The 21,265-nt window shown below is 38.9% G+C and overlaps 1 protein-coding gene across 1 annotated transcript in view; it reads left to right on the top strand.

Annotated features, from left to right (window-relative positions):
• The window catches only part of LOC117403236 (ankyrin repeat and SOCS box protein 3), a 53,296-nt gene that overhangs the window by 9,153 nt on the left and 22,878 nt on the right, over positions 1–21,265 (top strand). Inside the window, exons 4-6 of the mRNA XM_034005233.3 lie at positions 10,263–10,398; positions 15,148–15,325; positions 15,717–15,914. Coding sequence (XP_033861124.1) covers positions 10,263–10,398; positions 15,148–15,325; positions 15,717–15,914 — 512 coding nt within the window. The remainder of the gene's footprint in view (positions 1–10,262; positions 10,399–15,147; positions 15,326–15,716; positions 15,915–21,265) is intronic.

The raw sequence follows: 21,265 nt of genomic DNA on the forward strand, positions 1-21,265 counted from the left end.
CTAGCAGTTTCCACAGTCTCTTGTTTTTTTCCAGAGTCTGTGCAAAGCACTTTATTAGATATATGACCTGTCCATTAAGCCATGAGTTGTGCATATTATTTCAAGACATTTACTTATCAGTACTAAACCACTAACTACATAAACCTTAACACTCCATCTCTATGAGGCTTGCAGCTCTGCTGAAGTGGAACCCAAGGACATTCCCTCTTTCTAGATAAGAAGAGATGCCCTGGTTTCACTGTAGCATTTTCAAATCACCACATTATAAGGAATCCATCTACCATCATTAGACAATAGTATAGTGGATTAATAACAAGGTACATTATAGTATATTACAAACTTAACACAAAAACATAACACAACACCTTTTAACTTCTATACTTCAATGGATATCATAATGTCTAGAAGTCTTATTGTTCAATAGAAAGAAGAATAAACTTGTACCATTTTCCCATTTAACTAAATCGAATACTGCTCCAGGTTTTAATCTTCTTATCACTACAGCAAGGTCGTGAACAAGCAATAATACTTGTCAGTTTTAAATAATATGTTTTCTCATTATAGCAAATACTTAAAACATATTATTAATCTTATGAAATAACTGTTATGAACTATAAACAGTGTCAATTAGCACTGAACCTGTTTCATTATAAGATAATCTTTCAATTAATTTACCTCTGTTTATCAATTGCTATAATATTATTTTGGTGAATCCCTCTTAGGATTTAAATCCAAATATAGGCCAGTATAACTGCATTCAACTAGGCGTGACCCTTCTCTTTGTTCATACAAAATCCAGCCGAGACAGGATTTTTTCTCAAGACCTCTGGATTGTTAGTTAATCTTTTGGTCATAAAGAGTCTCTTCTTATCTTGTGTTTTTCTTGACATAAATTTGTAGATTAACGTTCACTTTTAGCCGGAATGGTGCTTTTTATCAAGCGTCATGCTTTCTGAAGATAAGATATACTAGTGGTAAATCGTTCATTATATATATTTTCTTAGGGATTCTCAGACCACTAAGTACTTAATTGAATACATGTGTAATTCCAAACAAGAGAGGACTGACCTAGTTCATGGAGCAAGAGAGCCACCTACTAGTGGTACAAGGATACTCTTTCTTTATCCTTCCTAATATCTTTGACACTTCATTTTATAATACATTCCATATTTGAAATTGCCTAGTCCATGTCCTGCATATCCCAGCGTTCCCAGCAGGATTCAACTTCTGTGCCGGGTTCAGCTCTGGTTGGTTCCGCGAAAACGACAACAGGCCCCTTTATCCAAAGTTTAGCATCACAGGTGTGAGACGCCATCTTCCTCACTTCGTACCTACAAGATACTTGGACACGTTTAGCTGGGACACCTTCTACACATTCCAATTTACCTAGATGAGCCCATTTCACTAAATGACCTCCTTCACAATTTATGCATTCAATCCTCTTAATATCCTTTGGATCTACATTTAGATGAGAGAAAGAAATTCCTTCAGAATCATTACATTCAAACAAGATTCTAGTGTTTAGCTAAATAACTACAGGCTGGACAAAGTTTGGGCCCAGTCACTGATGTCTTGCTTTGGGACATGTTACATGCACACATAACAAGAGGATTATGTTTCAATTTGTGTGTCAGGGTTAATTCTGCACCATGTACAATAGTTCTGGATCTGTACACATTGTTACTATACATTCCCTTCTGTTCGCACAGAGTCACTTTGCGAGGTACGCCTTCCATCCAGAACACTGAAGGAGGGCAAAACTCACTGTTATTCATATTTTCTGGTATCCAATTACTGTTCTGCCTCACATCATCAGTTGGTAGACACAATACAACTGAATCTGATTCAATTGATGAACCAACAGCTGTAGCTACTGAGGTCCTCCATGCAAAAGGTGTCAATGTTTTACTATATGGAATAACTAGTTCAGCGTCACCTGCGACACTTGCCTCAACCTTTATATTTTTTTCTCTGCCTCATATGTCAGAAGACCCAATTAAATCTAATTATTTGGTTTGTTACAACCCTTATATTTTAAATGAATACTATATTTAAAAAGCGCTGGTAACTCCTTTAAAATTAATTGGATATGAGCTTGTGTCCTACCCTTTTTTCATTTCCAAAACATCTGAGGTGGAGTGTTGATTGCCTGTCTGTCCGGGCTCACCAGTCCTGGACATACATTTGCACCCCCAGAATGCTGGTGGGAGATTGGGGTACAGATGGAATGCCCGGTATTGGTGAGGGCGGATGCAGGATTTTATAATGAAGACTGTAAATCTCATGGCAATGTGTTTTATGTATTAATTCATTTATGTATTTATTTTTCAGTGAGTAGTGCAGGGAAAGAATGTTGCCCCCCCCCTCCCCTCCCAAAAAAAAAGCCATCGGTATGAAAGCAGGATCACCCTGCTGTTGTACACTGCTTAAAAAAATAGTATATAATAGAAATAAACAAAAGAAAAAAAAAATTGACTTTGCAGAATTTGATGGAGCCTACTGTTAATATTGCGTGCATTTTGGTAGAAAAACAGTGCAAAATGCAGAGAAACTTGTCCCTTTAAAAATCTGGGGTTCAGCAGTTACAAAACTGAGATAACGTCAAGAAAAAGCAGAATTCCACAAAGCAGCAGTAATAGTTGGCAATGATTTCGTATCTGTGATGCAACAAACTAAAACACCTGTACATCAGGAGTTGGATTCAGCTTATAAAGAAAGAGTGGAAAAAACCATGCAGAAGCTATTTTTATATTTGAATAACTCCCAAATATTGCTTATTATAGTTGTACGCTTAGTATGTTACTTATCTTTACTAGCAAATGTGTTCCAAGCTGCAGTGAAAGGAGCATTTCCTTAAAGTATGTTAGAAATTTGTTGAAGTGAGGTGGAATCACAGGGAACCTTTTGTGTATCTTGAATTTTGTGAACCTGTCAAGCTACAAGGCTAGATCCGCCCCTGTTAATCACAAATTAATTGATTGATTTATATTCTACTTTTGTGTGTGTGTGTGTTTGTGACTGGGAGGGGGCAAATCGATTTTTAAGAAGCACAAGTGGATTTTTCTAGCATTTGATCCCTTGGACAAGTTTCTTTTTTTTTTTTTTTTTTTTTTTTTAAATTGAATTGCAAAACAGGTCTGCTGATAGGGTTGAGAAAAGGCTTCAAACTGCATTGGCAGCTGTTCATTTGTGCATCTTTAGTAGCTCACAGCTGTACTATTTGTAGATTTCACTAGATGTCACTGTGGCACAAAGCAAGTATTGCATTTCTGAGCATGGTGTACCTGTGTTGTAAACAATAATTTCATGACCTGTAAAGCAGGAATTGAGATACCAGTGTGTAATTGGATATTCCCCAAAAAAACGACATGTCCCTCTGTCAGTGCTATTTGTTTCTCAAGAAGCAGTATTGCTCCAGTAGCCTATTGGTTTATTTATTGCCTCTTGTGACTGCACAGTATTTTTTTCTCCTCATGCAGTCTTAACAGCAGGTGAAATATTTGATATGCCACATAACAGTATTATTGTGTGATTACTGATGGTTCTGTAACAAAACAGTTGCTGTCAAGCCACAGTACTGGAAAACATGTGTAAGTGTATCAAAAGATACTTACACATTATGTATTGGAGCATCTAATGGTGTTGACATTGGTCACGAAAATAATTTCCTCTTAAAACGGGTAATTCTGCATTTAATTAGACTTGAGGGTATTTAATTTGGGGCTTATACTGCTGTCAATGTATGTTTTTGTTATATCTGATTAGTGTGCATGAGGCTTAAACTGTCATCATTTTGTGTTGAATTTCTTTTTCTTACATTTAGTAATTGGAGTTTTCTCTTCTTCTGATGCGACTTTTTACCTACTGAATATTTTACATTTCTGTTCTTAGTCATATGCTGGACGGCTGTAATAATCCGAAGACAATTTATTTAAATTAATAATTTACACTTTTCACATCCAATAGTAGCGCAAAAATAATACACTTTTTTTTTTTTTTTTGTGTTTACTTTTTTGTCACCAGTCACCATGGTACAGAGTACTCAAGTTTTTCCAAGGCAGAAGGTATTTGTAGTGTCAGGGCCTGCTGGATGAAAGCACACACCCCTGTTCTGGAACAGTGCAATACTGGCTGTGCAGCTCATTAATGGTTTCCGAAGGAGTAGAGGTGACTAGCACATCGTGGCTGCTGTTTCACTCGGCCCGCTGATGCTATAAAGACTTTTAATAATGAGCTGTGCTTCCTCCCAGCCAGACATGAAAGGCCAGTAGGAGCAATCACAAGGGATCTAGAGTGGATAGAAAATAAGAAATGAAGCATTTCACCTTTTGAGTGAAGTATTCCTACAGTAGTAAAAATAATGACTTGAAATCAATTCTGCCCTGCATGAAGTCCAATATTATAATGGTCATTCATACAAAAGTATTTTTAGTCTTACATTTTTATCTAATTAGTGACTGATCGGTAAGTTTCATAGTACAGTAGAGAGTCAATTATCCATAGTATTTGGGACCGATACTAATTTGCATAATCGATTTGTATGGATAATCAAACAGGCATTAATAACAATTACTGTACCTTTAATAATAAAGTTAACATACACAAATACTTGGTACACAAGTACCTACTGATGATATATAGCTAGTAGCATATTCTACCACATTAAGCATACACAATTACAAAGCTTTACAAATCATTAAATTAATGCAATTCAGTAAAACTTTAACACCTACAGTTAAGATAATGAAATACTTTAATTAAATGTACGATATACCAAACTTGGAAAATCATCAAAGAATGTAATTCAGTACAGCTTTAGGAATCATAAAAAAAATACATTTTTTTTAAGACGCTGTGGTAAAAACATAAAATGCTAGGTTGTGGGGTAACATCTATGACAAGGAAGCTTGACAGTGAAGGAGTTTATTATATGAAGAAGATGGGGCCAGCAGAAGTCACTGTGTCATCTGATTTCTTAAGAATCAGGAAGTATGTGCAATTAGGATTCTATTGGCATATACAACACCTGGTGGATTCTGTTACAGAAAAAGTTACTGCATAAAAAGAAAAAAAAATTGTAAAGATGCGTGTGTCTATAGTTTTGCAATATTCAATTACATATTAAACAGAACAGTAACTGTTATTGGAATGGCATCCTCAAAATCTATCAAGTTAGCTCTATATTTGTAATATGTGTGTGTGTAAGTACAGTATACAAACAACATTTTTTTTGTTATTCAGCTGAAGCTGTTTGGTGGCTGATCTCCTGCGGTTTTGAATATTAACACTGAAGTTTTATTGTGTTAAAAGCCTTTAAGTTAAGGTGACTGGGCCTTTGTGCGTGGTTGACTAATATGCCCGATCAATAATTAATCTGCAGTGGTGTCCCACAGGAGGTAATGGCTACTTCACACACTTGACAGATGTTTATTTGAATGACTGGCTGTCGGTATCAGCAGCAAAGCATTACTCCTATTATGACCCAGATTCTGTTTGGACAGAAATAAAACACCTAGTATTTCAAACATGGGATTGATCGTTTAGAGATTAAAGCATTCCTGGTTTTGCTACTCCGTTTTAAAACCAAGGAATATGTTCCACCTCTGTATATTAAATGGCATCTTGGCAAGCGGCAGTATTTTTCAGATTGTGATAGAGAAATATCCAGTATTTTTTTAATGAATACAAGTCTGCTCATTAAAATGCTGTTTGGCACAGCTGCACTGCTAAGCTATTTCTGTCTCATTATAGTGTAACCCATCTATAGTAGTGACTCTGGGGACTGCATTAAAAAGAAAAACACCTTTATAGACGAGCAGGCTTTATGTTCAGGTTGTTTTGTATTGAAATGCAAATATCTGGCAGTGAAAAAATAAATGTATAATGGGGTCTCAAAAAATGGGTTGCCCAACAAGAGGGTTGCATTTGATTTGATGGCGTGTGAGTGGTTGGGAAAACACTTGCAAACTGTATTTAACAAAAGTACTGTGTGCTATATACACCTATGTGTGCTGTATACACCTATGTGGGCTTGTATGCAGTAGAGCAATTACAGAAGCAGTAAAGAAGTGAATTGTAGTTAATTGCTGCAGTAATACAGTGGTCTGCCTTTAAGACAACAGGCATCACCAATCACGAAGTGTGGTTGTTCAGGGCAGTGGTGGTTTTAAAGGGGTAAAATGCAATACTTGACAGGGCAGGAATTGATTTTTCTGGACAAATCTGTCCGGATCCTTTTTCATAAACAATAAGATGCTTCAAATGTCCTGTGCTGCTCTGCTTGGTTTTGTTAGTAGTCTTATAAAAGGTTGCTGGCTGCTTTACTGCAAGTCCCCTGAGTGAAATCTGAAAGGATGATGTAACTATGGAAAGTGTATCATTTTTATTGCTGTAAACTGGGCTAGATGTAGGAGAGTTGAATACAAAAAAAGGTTTTAGTTAAATTCAGGATGCCTGCTTTTAACATAAAACAAGAAAATACATTTTCAATGATTGTGAACAAGAGCGCCTAGCTCCTTCCCCATACCATTGAAAAATGCCACATTTCTACTGTCCTGCAATGTGCAAATCTTTTGTGTTTCTTTTTCAAGCATTCACAATGCAGACCCTATTACATCTGCTTTCAGGTTGATGATTTCAGAATTTGAATAAGTAAAGAAAAGTGTGTTTTTATTTTATTGAATTGTGCTTTTATTGAATTGAACTTTGCATTGCTTTTGGTTTTCACTTGCTCCCTTGCTATGTCAAATGTTGGGTAGCTGGCTCTTTGTGCACAATATTATATCAATATATAGATAGAGAGATAGATAGAGAGATAGATAGAGATATATATAGAGATAGATAGATATAGAGATAGATAGATATAGATATATATGTATACACAGTACTGTGCAAAAGTTTTAGGCAGGTGTGAAAAAAATGCTGTAAAGTAAGAATGCTTTCAAAAATGTTAATAGATTATATTTATGAATTAACTAAATGCAAAGTGAGTCAACAGAAGAAAAATCTAAATCAAATCCATATTTGGTGTGACCACCCTTTTGCCTTCAAAACAGCATCAATTCTTCTAGGTACACTTGCACAAAGTCAGGGATTTTGTAGGCATATAGTCAGTTGTATGATTAAACAATTATACCAAACAGGTGCTAATGATCATCAATTCAATATGTAGGTTGAAACACAATCATTAACTGAAACAGAAACAGCTGTGTAGGAGGAATAAAACTGGGTGAGGAACAGCCAAACTCAGCTAACAAGGTTGCTGAAGACAGTTTACTGTCAAAAGTCATACACCATGGCAAGACTGAGCACAGCAACAAGACACAAGGTAGTTATACTGCATCAGCAAGGTCTCTCCCAGGCAGAAATTTCAAGGCAGACAGGGGTTTCCAGATGTGCTGTCCAAGCTCTTTTGAAGAAGCACAAAGAAACAGGCAACGTTGAGGACCGTAGTAGACGCAGTGGTCGGCCAAGGAAACTTACTGCAGCAGATGAAAGACACATCATGCTTAGTTCCCTTCGCAATCGGAAGATGTCCAGCAGTGCCATCAGCTCAGAATTGGCAGAAAACAGTGGGACCCTGGTACACCCATCTACTGTCCGGAGAAGTCTGGTCAGAAGTGGCCTTCATGGAAGACTTGCGGCCAAAAAGCCATACCTCCGACGTGGAAACAAGGCAAAGCGACTCAACTATGCATGAAAACACAGGAACTGTGGTGCAGAAAAATGGCAGCAGGTGCTCTGGACTGATGAGTCAAAATTTGAAATATTTGGCTGTAGCAGAAGGCAGTTTGTTCGCCGAAGGGCTGGAGAGCGGTACACGAATGAGTGTCTGCAGGCAACAGTGAAGCATGGTGGAGGTTCCTTGCAAGTTTGGGGCTGCATTTCTGCAAATGGAGTTGGGGATTTGGTCAGAATTAATGGTCTCCTCAATGCTGAGAAGTACAGGCAGATACTTATCCATCATGCACCAAATTTATTCTGCAGCATGACAACGACCCCAAACATACAGCGAAAGTCATTAAGAACTATCTTCAGCGTAAAGAAGAACAAGGAGTCCTGGAAGTGATGGTATGGCCCCCACAGAGCCCTGATCTCAACATCATCGAGTCTGTCTGAGATTACATGAAGAGAGAGAAGCAACTGAGGCTGCCTAAATCCACAGAAGAACTGTGGTTAGTTCTCCAAAATGTTTGTACCAACCTACCTGCCGAGTTCCTTCAAAAACTGTGTGCAAGTGTACCTAGAAGAATTGATGCTGTTTTGAAGGCAAAGGGTGGTCACGCCAAATATTGATTTGATGTAGATTTTTCTTCTGTTCACTCACTTTGCATTTTGTTAATTGATAAATATAAACTATTAACATGTCTATTTTTGAAAGCATTCTTACTTTACAGCATTTTTCACATCTGCCTAAAACTTTTGCACAGTACTGTCCATATATATATATATATATATATATATATATATATATATATATATATATATATGGACATTGACTAAATGTTTTTGGTTTCTTTTTAATCAGTCAATCATTCATCCTTGACCATGACATGCTTGAATGACTATGACTGAAGCATATGCACTTAATCACCTAATTAGCAAGACAGTTGATTGGACACTGGATATAGGGCAGCGTACTGTGGCTTCCCATCTTGGGTGCTCACAGCTAGCAATTTCAAACCTGGCGAGACGGTATAAACAGACACACACTGTCAATGACAGGCCACAGACTGGGTGACCAAGAGTCACAACACCTGCCCAAGATCGACAGATCATTTTTCTGCATTTTTGTGATGTCTATCGTTAATCAGCACAAAAAAAAGTCACTGCACCTGCTCTAAAGTTTTTCGATCAAATCTAGTGAATTGTATCCAAGTATAAGTGATAAGTTTCTTTTGATGCTCTCTCTCTCTCTCTCTCTCTCTCGCTCGATAGGTAGATAGATAGATAGATAGATATACATATATACATACTCGAATATACAACACTCGGATACACGTCAGCCACGGTTTACCATTCTTGTATTAAGAAACAAATCAAACGAGACCAGCTACTGTAATGTAAAACACTTAGTCATTAAACAGTTTTAGATATTGTGATGTCTGCCAAATAAACAAGTAAATGGAAGCCTACTTATTTTAAAACAGTCCTTTCAGCAATGTGTTTTTGACATTATATCTCTTTTGCGTTCCCTGAAAAAACTGACAAGGGTTGGAATTCGCCAAAATGAAATGATCAAATAATAATAATAATAATAATAACCTTTTATTTATAGAGCACCTTTCATACACAATGGTTCAAAGCGCTTTACAGACAGTTAAAAACAGAGCAGTGTATTTTAAAAATACAATAAAAATAGAAAAGGCAGATTTGAAATAGGTCTAAAATTATTCAGCACCAAGCACCGTCTAGGTTAAGTTTCTTAAGCAAAGGCTTTATTACAACAGTTTTAAATTGAACTGTCCCTCTTCCTGTTTCAAGAGAATTATTTATTATTGCAAGAATATCACTGCACAAGTCATTGAAAACATCCTTAAGGAACCTAGTAGGAATGGGATCAAATGAACTAGTTGCAGATTTCATCTGCATCACAATCATATTTAGTTCCTGTATTGTAATTAACAAAAAGGAACCCGTTGCTGATGCACCTGGCGTATCTGGAATGTACAAGTCAGAGCCACAAACAGGGATTTCTGATAGTGTCTAATTTAGACTGAAATAAATATAACAAATTCATTACACCTATCAGGAGGTGAATCACAGTGAATGCTGAGGGAAGGATTTACCAATCTATCAATTACAGAAGAAAGGACCCACAAATTGTTCTTGTTTTCCTCAATAAGATTCGAGAAATAGCTACACCTAGTTGACTAAGAATAAAAAGGCAGTGGAGTGACAATTACTGTTTCGTAGCTGTTAACTCTGTTTTAGATGTGTAGGCTTTGTTTGGGACCTCAGCTTCAAGATGTTCTTCGTATTTATTTTTTATAGTAGGCAGCTACCCACTGCTGAGTTTGGATTTTACCAGTCCACTTGAGCTCAGGATGTATGTAAAGAAAAACAAAAAAAGAAATAGCATGTTATTACATCCATAACTTAATGCTCTCAATGTGCTAAGATATGCAGCAGTACTAAAAATAAACACGTTTCAGTGAGTCTTTTTCAATATTGTGTTTGTTTGGTGAGACTTTGTTTTCTCCTATCTCTAGGGAAATCTCTTGTTAAAGCGAGGATATAACATGTAATTAATTGTTTTGTAGGGATTTTCTGATATTATGAAGGTATTGTTGGTAAACGGAGCTGACCGAGAGTCTCAAGATGACTTTGGAATCACACCATTGTTCGTTGCTGCCCAGTATGGAAAAGCTGAATGCCTAAAGATGCTTGCAGAATACGGTAGGTGTTTCCTATCACTGTGTTTTCATGGCTTAAAACTAGGGTCTAATATGCATTTACAGTATGTTAATTTTACTTTATCAAATCCATATAAACATAACTAAGAAGTCTGTCAAAGTCAGCAGCAGCAGAGATGCTTTGCAGCTTCTTTTATCATATACATGAAATACTGAGACTAAAGAAAACCAGCAGTAAATTATAACAGTAGCATTTGAAGGAGAAATTGCCACAGTTACTTACAAATAGGTATGTGTATTGAGTAATCAGGGTGCACATCCTCTGTCCAGGGTGGTATGCAACAAATATTTGGTAAAATACCAGTATCAGTAAAGCAGTATAACTCATTTTCCATCATTTTGAAGAGATACAGTTGCCTCATTGTTCTACAGATGTTATCTGACATAGAGGCATACATGTCTTGTTTTTTCATTTATTTGGTCACTATTACTCTGCCAAAGTCCCTAATTGTTTTGTGCCCAATGCAGACCAATCAGTCCCTACAATAGGAGGTAATTGGTACCCAAAATGGTCTTGTAAATACTCCCTAGTTTTGCTATTGTTTAATGATAGCATCAAGCTTCATAACCCCCTCTAGTGGATTTGAAAGAAATTGCATTTCCCAAGGAGTGCTTTAAAGATCTTACTAGCTATCAAACAAAACTGTTAACTTTTTATTGGCCCATTCGATACAGATTTTATAACGAAATGCAAGTCCCTATCTATATATACATATACAATGAGCATCAAAAGAAACGTATCACTTATATTTGAGCATCAAAAGAAGCATCCTGCCTGTGTGGAAACATCCGCAGAGTTGAATGAAGAGCCTTACTAACAGTTGAATTGGACAAATCCAGGCGGCGGGCGACGGCACGTGCGCTTCTGCTGGGTTGTTCTGCTACAGCATGGCTGATCTCGCTTCTGCCTGGTTGTTCTGCTACAGCATGGCTGATCTCGCTTCTGCCTGGTTGTTCTGCTACAGCATGGCTGATCTCGCTTCTGCTGGGTTGTTCTGCTACAGCATGGCTGATCTCGCTTCTGCTGGGTTGTTCTGCTACAGCATGGCTGATCTCGCTTCTGCCTGGTTGTTCTGCTACAGCATGGCTGATCTCGCTTCTGCCTGGTTGTTCTGCTACAGCATGGCTGATCTCGCTTCTGCTGGGTTGTTCTGCTACAGCATGGCTGATCTCGCTTCTGCCTGGTTGTTCTGCTACAGCATGGCTGATCTCGCTTCTGCCTGGTTGTTCTGCTACAGCATGGCTGATCTCGCTTCTGCTGGGTTGTTCTGCTACAGCATGGATGATCTCGCTTCTGCCTGGTTGTTCTGCTACAGCATGGCTGATCTCGCTTCTGCCGGGATGTTCTGCTACAGCATGGCTGATCTCGCTTCTGCTGGGTTGTCCTGCTACAGCATGGCTGATCTCGCTTCTGCTGGGTTGTTCTGCTACAGCATGGCTGATCTCGCTTCTGCCGGGATGTTCTGCTACAGCATGGCTGATCTCGCTTCTGCTGGGTTGTTCTGCTACAGCATGGCTGATCTCGCTTCTGCCTGGTTGTTCTGCTACAGCATGGCTGATCTCGCTTCTGCTGGGTTGTTCTGCTACAGCATGGCTGATCTCGCTTCTGCTGGGTTGTTCTGCTACAGCATGGCTGATCTCGCTTCTGCCTGGTTGTTCTGCTACAGCATGGCTGATCTCGCTTCTGCTGGGTTGTTCTGCTACAGCATGGCTGATCTCGCTTCTGCTGGGTTGTTCTGCTACAGCATGGCTGATCTCGCTTCTGCCGGGATGTTCTGCTACAGCATGGCTGATCTCGCTTCTGCCGGGATGTTCTGCTACAGCATGGCTGATCTCGCTTCTGCTGGGATGTTCTGCTACAGCATGGCTGATCTCGCTTCTGCTGGGTTGTTCTGCTACAGCATGGCTGATCTCGCTTCTGCCTGGTTGTTCTGCTACAGCATGGCTGATCTCGCTTCTGCCGGGATGTTCTGCTACAGCATGGCTGATCTCGCTTCTGCCTGGTTGTTCTGCTACAGCATGGCTGATCTCGCTTCTGCCTGGTTGTTCTGCTACAGCATGGCTGATCTCGCTTCTGCCTGGTTGTTCTGCTACAGCATGGCTGATCTCGCTTCTGCTGGGTTGTTCTGCTACAGCATGGCTGATCTCGCTTCTGCTGGGTTGTTCTGCTACAGCATGGATGATCTCGCTTCTGCCGGGATGTTCTGCTACAGCATGGCTGATCTCGCTTCTGCTGGGTTGTTCTGCTACAGCATGGCTGATCTCGCTTCTGCTGGGTTGTTCTGCTACAGCATGGCTGATCTCGCTTCTGCCGGGATGTTCTGCTACAGCATGGCTGATCTCGCTTCTGCCTGGTTGTTCTGCTACAGCATGGCTGATCTCGCTTCTGCTGGGTTGTCCTGCTACAGCATGGCTGATCTCGCTTCTGCTGGGTTGTTCTGCTACAGCATGGCTGATCTCGCTTCTGCCGGGATGTTCTGCTACAGCATGGCTGATCTCGCTTCTGCTGGGTTGTTCTGCTACAGCATGGCTGATCTCGCTTCTGCTGGGTTGTTCTGCTACAGCATGGCTGATCTCGCTTCTGCTGGGTTGTTCTGCTACAGCATGGCTGATCTCGCTTCTGCTGGGTTGTTCTGCTACAGCATGGCTGATCTCGCTTCTGCTGGTTTGTTCTGCTACAGCATGGCTGATCTCGCTTCTGCCTGGTTGTTCTGCTACAGCATGGCTGATCTCGCTTCTGCTGGGTTGTTCTGCTACAGCATGGCTGATCTCGCTTCTGCTGGGTTGTTCTGCTACAGCATGGATGATCTCGCTTCTGCCTGGTTGTTCTGCTACAGCATGGCTGATCTCGCTTCTGCTGGGTTGTTCTGCTACAGCATGGCTGATCTCACTTCTGCCTGGTTGTTCTGCTACAGCATGGCTGATCTCGCTTCTGCTGGGTTGTTCTGCTACAGCTTGGCTGATCTCGCTTCTGCCGGGTTGTTCTGCTACAGCATGGCTGATCTCGCTTCTGCTGGGTTGTTCTGCTACAGCATGGCTGATCTCGCTTCTGCTGGGTTGTTCTGCTACAGCATGGCTGATCTCAGAGAGCACTTCGGTTGGTGTCGGTGGTCTGCCACTACAACCTGTTTCCTCGAATTTTATGATTTGAATTGTGAACAGCAACTATTGAACACGGTCTGTTGCGGATGTTATGCACTCTATGGTATTCCCTGAGAGCTGCCACGGCATTGCTTCCTTTACTGTAAAAAACAAAAACGTGACCATTTCACCTCTCTGCACACTTGTCAACTTCATGTTGCTTGACTCCGCTGTCTTGCAAGTGACAGGACTATTTATACCAACAGTACTGTAGTATGGAACTACGTGGCAGTAACCACAGTGACACCCCCTAGTGACAAAAATTAATAACTGGCATTTGCGTCCCCATGGTTCCCTTAACAACCACATGCAATTTCACCTTCCTGTGTCCTACCGTTTGTGAGATATGCTGCATTGATGTGGTAAACTTTCTAATCACCATATATATATATATATATATATAGATAGATAGATAGATAGGCACGGGTACCCATTGGGTTTTATTTTTACTACCTGGGTATCGATTTATTAATTTGAGAATTTAAAAAAATGTAGAAAATATGACAATGCAGTTGTAAGCGTGGATCTTTGGCCAGCATAATAAAGATAACATTAAAACAAGCTTTGCATTAAGCCTTTTCTTAACTGACAGGATTTCAAGGTTTTACAGAAAACAATTACACACAGTGGCAAGTACAGCTCAGTAGTAATAATTGCGGTGACTATTCTTCTCAGGAACTAATCGGAAAGAAAACAATATAACCTCCTGTTTGGTTTATGTCAGGGGTAACTTTGTGGTCCATTAATAATATTAATAATAACTGTGTGGCTTCCAATATGGAGTGCTACAGTTATCTACAGTTATTGCGCAGATATAATTTTTTTTTTACCAAAAAAATAAAATAAGTAACCTTTATTTAAAAATAAAGCAGACTGAAAACCGTAAACATGTTTTTATTTTATGAAGTAGATTAACAAAAAAAAAAAAGCATGCACTCCGAAATGTGTAAGGTGCAAAATACAAAATTAACTCAGTATGAGAAAAGCATTTAACTGTTTTGTTTTGGGTTAAATACAACATATTTATGGAGCACATTAAGTCAGTGTGCTAGTGCTTCCTCTTTTGAATGAAATATTTCCTTGGCAGAATTGGCAAATTCTGTTTTATCCTGCTTTGGTAAAGAAATTCCACACAATGCACCTTTGCTGGATGCCATGTTTTAAAATAACAGCAGCGGAACATGGCCAATAGATGTCGCGGAGAATCCCACAGCATAAAGCACATTAATAACTATTCAAACCGAGAGCTGCTTCTTCTCCTTCTCCGTTTTCCTGTATATTATTTAAGTATGTATCATGCACTTAAAACATTAATATATGTACTTTTTGTAATTTTTTTTTATTTATAATCATTACCTGAAAAAGATCCTGGTATTTGACGGCGGGTACCCAGTTTCGAATTTTCTACCTGTGCCGACATCTAATATCAGTCAATCAATCAATCAATCAATCAACCAGTCAAGAACGGTGAGAGCTGCACAGTGACCCAGGCCTCGCTCTTGGGAGGGAGTGCCAGCCCTCTAAACCAAGGAACAATGGCCATTCTAACATATGGATCTTTCTGGCTAATAGAATTGTTTTCATGTTTCAGGGGCCAATGTTAATTGTCAGGCCAGTGACGATGCTACTCCTCTGTTTATCGCTGCTCAGGAAGGTCATCTGGAGTGTGTGGAGCTGCTGTTATCCAATGGGGCTGATCCAAACCTCTACTGCGATGTACAGGACTGGCAGCTACCTATCCATGCTGCTGCACAGATGGGGAGAACCAAGTAGGAGCCTGTAGTCCAGACCCATCAGTTTTTTATACTAGGGGAAAATAGGGGTGTATTTAATTGATACTAAATAGTCATTCAGTATTTTGTTTTTGGTATGCTTATGAATATGAATTAGGTTTCATACAAATATAAACGTGTAATAATTAATATTCAAAGTTTAAACACTAAAGTATGTATCCTAGTGCTAAAATAATAATGTGCCTGACCGATTATACATACAGAGCCGGCATGAGGACACAAATTAACAGGCTACTTAAAATACTACCACGTGTTAAACATTCAGAGATTAAAATCATAACATGTCAAAATACTGCTACTCCAATAGCAAGAGAGTTGAGTCTTTCTTAAACACCCTGGTTTAATATGTAAGCTTATATTCCAACAGCATACTGGAGCTGCTGATCCCTCTCACTGATCGGATTGGTGATACAGGAGAAGAGAAAGTGAGCCCTGTGTATTCTGCGGTGAATGGAGGTCACAAGGAATGCTTGAAGATGCTTCTGAGAGAGGGCTACAGCCCCAACGCCCAGGAATGCCCAATGTTCAATTGCTTATCACCGCTTTGTATTGCTATTTCCACACCGTAAGTGTCACAAATGTTAAACGTTAAAAGGCATGTCTTTTCCAATGTCTTATTTTACCCAGTTTTCTATGGTTTTTGCAATCATTCTAGTTCAATGTTGAGTTTTTATTCATTTTATAAGGAACTTTAGCTCGGGCTTCACCTTTTATTTAGAATATATTACTAAATGTTTGAAATTATAGGTACAACCCCTATCTCTTATTGGCTCAGAGCTTTTCTGAAGAATCATTGATGTTTATTTAAAGTAATGGTGTACTATTTTAAGTGAAGGTTAAATCTCTGTTTGCAAGCCATCCTTTCAGATACTGTTGTACTTCCTTGGCCATTTAACCTGGAGAGTCAAATTGTCCCCACTCCTTCAACGGCTTCTTTTCTGTCATTTACCAACCAGCTGTGGCCCCTATTGAGTGGCATGTTTTCAGCTAGTCACCTGCTTTGACCCAGAAGACAAATGGCGAAATGACCTAAGAAGTGCATTTGTAACACATTTCTCGAGAATAAGGCATGGGAACTGAACACTATTAGTGTAGTACCAGATTCCATTTATTAATTTATTTTTAATTACAAATATGCATTTTCTAAAACATCTTTCAAAACTGCACATTTAAGAGTCATGTAGCTAATGAAAGTGCAAAAAAAAGGTTTATGGAATGATCTTGTACTGCAATAACTTTGAAGCGCTGGGTTCTTGAAACGTTGTTTCTGTTTTTGCATCAAAGCATGGAGCTATTATGTTAAAATATGCTGTATTATAATGTACCATGAGATCCACGGAGACCTTGCAGGTGTGAGGCTTTTGGACACCTAGATGTTTGCTGCTGAACAGTCCCATGGGAAGGCATGCTCTATAAAGGAGATCCCTGTAAAATATAATTGCAATTACATTTCCTAGACACTTGAATTAGGTTTGATAAGCATTATCTATCTGGCAGGAGCTTGCTTTTGGATAGGTAGGAAATGAAGAGACCTTTGGGAATCCTGTTTCCCATTAGTTCACTTTTATTGTTTTCATTTAAAATGGTCTTTCTAAAATGGAAGTGGCAGGCATTTTAGTAGCTTAATTTAAATGGCTTAAATTGATTTAAATGCATTTTTAGCTGTGACAGTAAGGTAGGTAGCCAGCCCATCTGTGTTTTCATGTTCTGGTATGCTGATGATAAAACTGCTTTCTACTGGCCATATCTGCTTAAATAAGTCATTTTATTAGAAAGAGATTCCCCAAGTTTTGGTGATCCATGTTTTTATATTTGTTGCATTTGAATGTACCTTCTCGTGAAATTGCACTTTTACCATTGAGCTATCGAGTGCATATGCCATGCCACTGCTTCTATTTATCTTCACTTGATGACATTCATTTCAGATAACACGTCATATCTTAGAAACCAATTGAGATTCAGACTTCATATTTCAATCTTATGCAAACTAACTTGGTTCTGGTTTCTGGGTGACAGATCAAAGACTTTTGAGATCGCTTCTGATCGGTATGGACATCTTCACAAATTACTGTATGAAAATGTTTAAAAATATATGTTTAATTTTCCAGTAAAAAGTAGAGGAGGAGGATCTGCCACCATCCTCTACAAGCTCTCCCAGAATCGAAATCTGGTGATTTTAGAATTTTTGTGTGATTTAATATAGTATTGGGCTGCTCAATAGCCAGTTCAGGTTTCTTTTTTTTCTTTCCTATTTTTGTTTTGTTTTGTTTGAAGGACGAGGTAGCAAAATGTGTTGGTCTCTTTTTTTCCGGTAGTATCCATTCTCTAGTGCGATCCAGGCTTTAATAGTGCACTCTAATGGGCATTTAAATATATAAGATAAGGGGATTAGCAGTCTCAATCCATATTGCAAAGACTGAAAGTTTGATAGTTTGAGTGTTTTTTTTTTTTTTTTGTTGTATCCAGCTAAACATACAGTATATCCCAGTAGTGTCTAAATTAGGATTCTTTTTTCTTTTCCAGTGGATGCCACAGGCAGATTTTAATGAGCCTATTTTCTTCCTGTGAAGTGTGTTCAAGGCGACAGTTTGTCAGCCAGGGCTGTATTGGTTTGAGTTTAATACGTGACTAAAACAGTTCACACGTACAAGATTGGCAAAGTTAGAATAAAGGGATATCTTGAAAAAGGGGGCAAGTTATAAAAACATCTTTACTGCATATGGCTGATCCCTGATTTTGAAATGTTTTAGTCAGATGGTTTTCTTTATCAATGTCTTTTTTTTTATTATTTAAAGAACTCTTGCCTCAGGGAGAGACTAAAGCTGTGTTTCTTGCATGCTTTATTGTGTGCCCTGAAAACAAAGCCAAGCTCCCTGTGGACAGTGTAAGCATGAGGCCTTGCAATATGAATACAATTTCAACACTGGTACATACAAATAAAGTCTGTGTTGCATTTATGACTGATGATGAATTCCGTATTGCGTCTTACCAGGGAGGAAAATGTGTTGGAATAAAACATTTCATTAAACTACGATGAGCCTGTACAGACAGCTTGCTTGGTGAAGTGAACGTGTGGAATCGCAGCTTAATACATTTAGTTCGCAGGACCAGGTTCACTTCCTAAGTATCTATTTTTATCTAGTGGCCATGGTTTATAATTATATAAAACTAAATATTAAAAAGTGCTACAAACAAATGGCTTTACCTAATGAAGATTTTTTTTTAAAATTATTATTATTATTATTATTATTATTATTATTATTATTATTATTATTACTATTATTATTTTTCATGTTTTGCTTTTTCAGCATGGAGAACTGGAAGATTTGTTGCCATTTTTTGACTATGTATAGTTCCCAATCTATCAAGAAGCTAAGTAGATAAGTAGAATGACATTCAAATAATTGGAATAGTTGTGGCTACCCAAGTTTCCCCATGAAGTTTTACCCTGCGAGTCGCAGTAGGTAGGTAGTTTATTTTACTTTGTCAAGGGTAACTGCTGTGGCTGTTGCGTAATTGGCTGCCGTACTGGCGTAGCCCTGCAAAAAACTGACAGTTAAAGCATAAAGTACTAGGCACAGCTAGAAATTATATTTAGTTCATTAAGTAAAACTTGGCAATTGCATTCCTGTTCTTTTAACAGAGATGACCTGTTCTGCTTGCTGTCTATTAGTTTGTCGTTTCATGACTCTGGAGGATTTGTTGTATTTGTTTTGGTCAGTCAGAGACAGTAAACCAGGCCACCTCTTATCTGAAGAAACTTGACTCTTCTTGACGATTTGATATTTTTAATAAATTAGCAACCTTAGTGATGCTGCAACAGTCTTTTTAGTCTGAATATACTCCTCTTGCAATAGCAGGCTGTGTTTCAAGGGAACACAGGGTAGAGGCCTTTTTTTCCCCAAACAGATTGTATAAAGATGTTGGTTTTACTGTTACAGCCAAAGCCTCCTACAGCCTGGATAGAGAGAAGTTAAAATTGCAGAGCACCAAAACTAATTGAAATCCTCAATTGTGTATGCAGTCACGTGTACCCGAGTAACTGGCTTTAAGTGTTTACTGCAACTCGTCTCCCATGTGTTATTTATGTAACATTGCAGAAAAAAACAGCAACACCTATGGTACGCTGCACTGAATTGACTCGGTTTTCCTCCCAGTAATTTGCTGAGAGAAATCTGCAGAGAGCCCTCAGAACTTGTGCTGTGTTTTTTCCATGGCAGGTGGAAAAGTGAGTTTATTATTAAAAGAAAACAGTCGAGTAAACACGTTTTGTTGTTGTGGTGTGTGTTTGATTGTTTGTTTTTTGTTTAGTTTTTGGAAATCTTATAATGGGCTTTTATGACCCATGATCCTCAGGAGCTGACTAGTCAGCAGTATTCATGGTTAGTTAGTCGACTGGCCATGCGAAGCATGGAAGGTGCCTCAAAAGCACTGCCAGCAAAGGAAAGGAACCGAGGCAGAAGTGCAGTGCAGCACAATGGAGGAGGACTGAGAAAGGTTAAAGGACTGAAGAGGGCAAGTTTATAGATAAAAGGTGATGTTGCTTTTAAAAAGTTCAAATTCCACTATACTGCAAATGGGCAATTCCATGATAAAGTGACCATGGCCACGAAAAACAAAAAGTTGCATGCTGCATTATTTTTGTTCAGTTTGTGCCTTTACTTTAACAGCCATTTAGTTACTGTTAAAGAATAAAAAAGCAACATTTTCAGAAGTCTGACTTTCATACATTTTAGGTATCAATGGTAAGATAAATGTGTTAGTTATACATTTGTAAATACAGTTCTACCCTGTTATATTGTGGTTGTCTGGGTCCATAATGATTTACAATGCCCACAAGCCAAATTAATATTGTAGCGTACGGTGGAAAATGAAGGAAGGAGACGCACACAATTTGCAGGTACTCGAATCCACGATGGAGGAAAATATTTTAAATGATTCAAATGTGTTTAATTAAAACCAAATGTCACATCCATAACATTTTCTTGATAAAGATTTTATAAAAGTTGGGTAATACATTATATTTTTTTCAAATTTTCTCAGCAAAGCTAACTTTAAAATGTTATGGAATAAAAATGTGGACCCTTTCTTAATAGTAAGTGCCCAAATTAGTGTTATGGACGTGACTTTTATGGATGTGACCGTTACAGACGTGACTGGTAGTAAGCTTGATGGGATTGCAAAGAAATTACATCTCTTATCATGCACAAGAAAAATATTAATTGTAATCACTAAAGGGCACCATAGCACATTGTCATGAGACCATATAAACACTGACCCATGAGACGCCGTGGTGTTGTCACATGGAAGAGGGGTTCTACTCCAGGTACTTCCTGGTGCCCAAGCGGGATGTCAACCTGTATGTGAGTCGACGGAGGTTCAAGATGGTGACCATGCATTCCACATCAACCAGTCTGTGGAATTGGAGGCTTTCCATCCGTCTCCTTTCCAGTCTGAAAGGGAGTGGCAGCTCCATATTCTTTGCCCAGTGCGGGCACTAGCATATTATGTGGACAGAACACAGAATTGTAGACAGTCTGAACTATTTTTTTAATCTGTTTTGGGGCTAAGTCCAATGGTAAAGCCCTTTCTAAGCAGAGGCTAAATGGATTATGGACAGCGTCAAGACTGCTCATGTGCAAGCCCCCTCCAGAAAAACTCACTGCCCATTCCACCAGGGGCGTGGCAACTCGTGCGCTTTGTTCCAGGGTGCATCTGTCTTTCTATCGACTGAATGTCATAGATCCACAAAACCCTGGCTTTGGAACACTGTGCTGTTATCACTCCTCCAAACTTACTACGCCTTGCTGCCTCTGTAATTCACAAGCATCCTAATGGCGGTTTTTACGTGTCGTTTGATCAGCTCTCTTCATAAAATGATAAAGCTTTGTAGCATGTGATGTACATGCAGAGACG

The sequence above is a fragment of the Acipenser ruthenus genome, chromosome 5 (genome assembly GCF_902713425.1).
Source record: "Acipenser ruthenus chromosome 5, fAciRut3.2 maternal haplotype, whole genome shotgun sequence".
Classification (NCBI taxonomy): Eukaryota; Metazoa; Chordata; class Actinopteri; order Acipenseriformes; family Acipenseridae; genus Acipenser; species Acipenser ruthenus.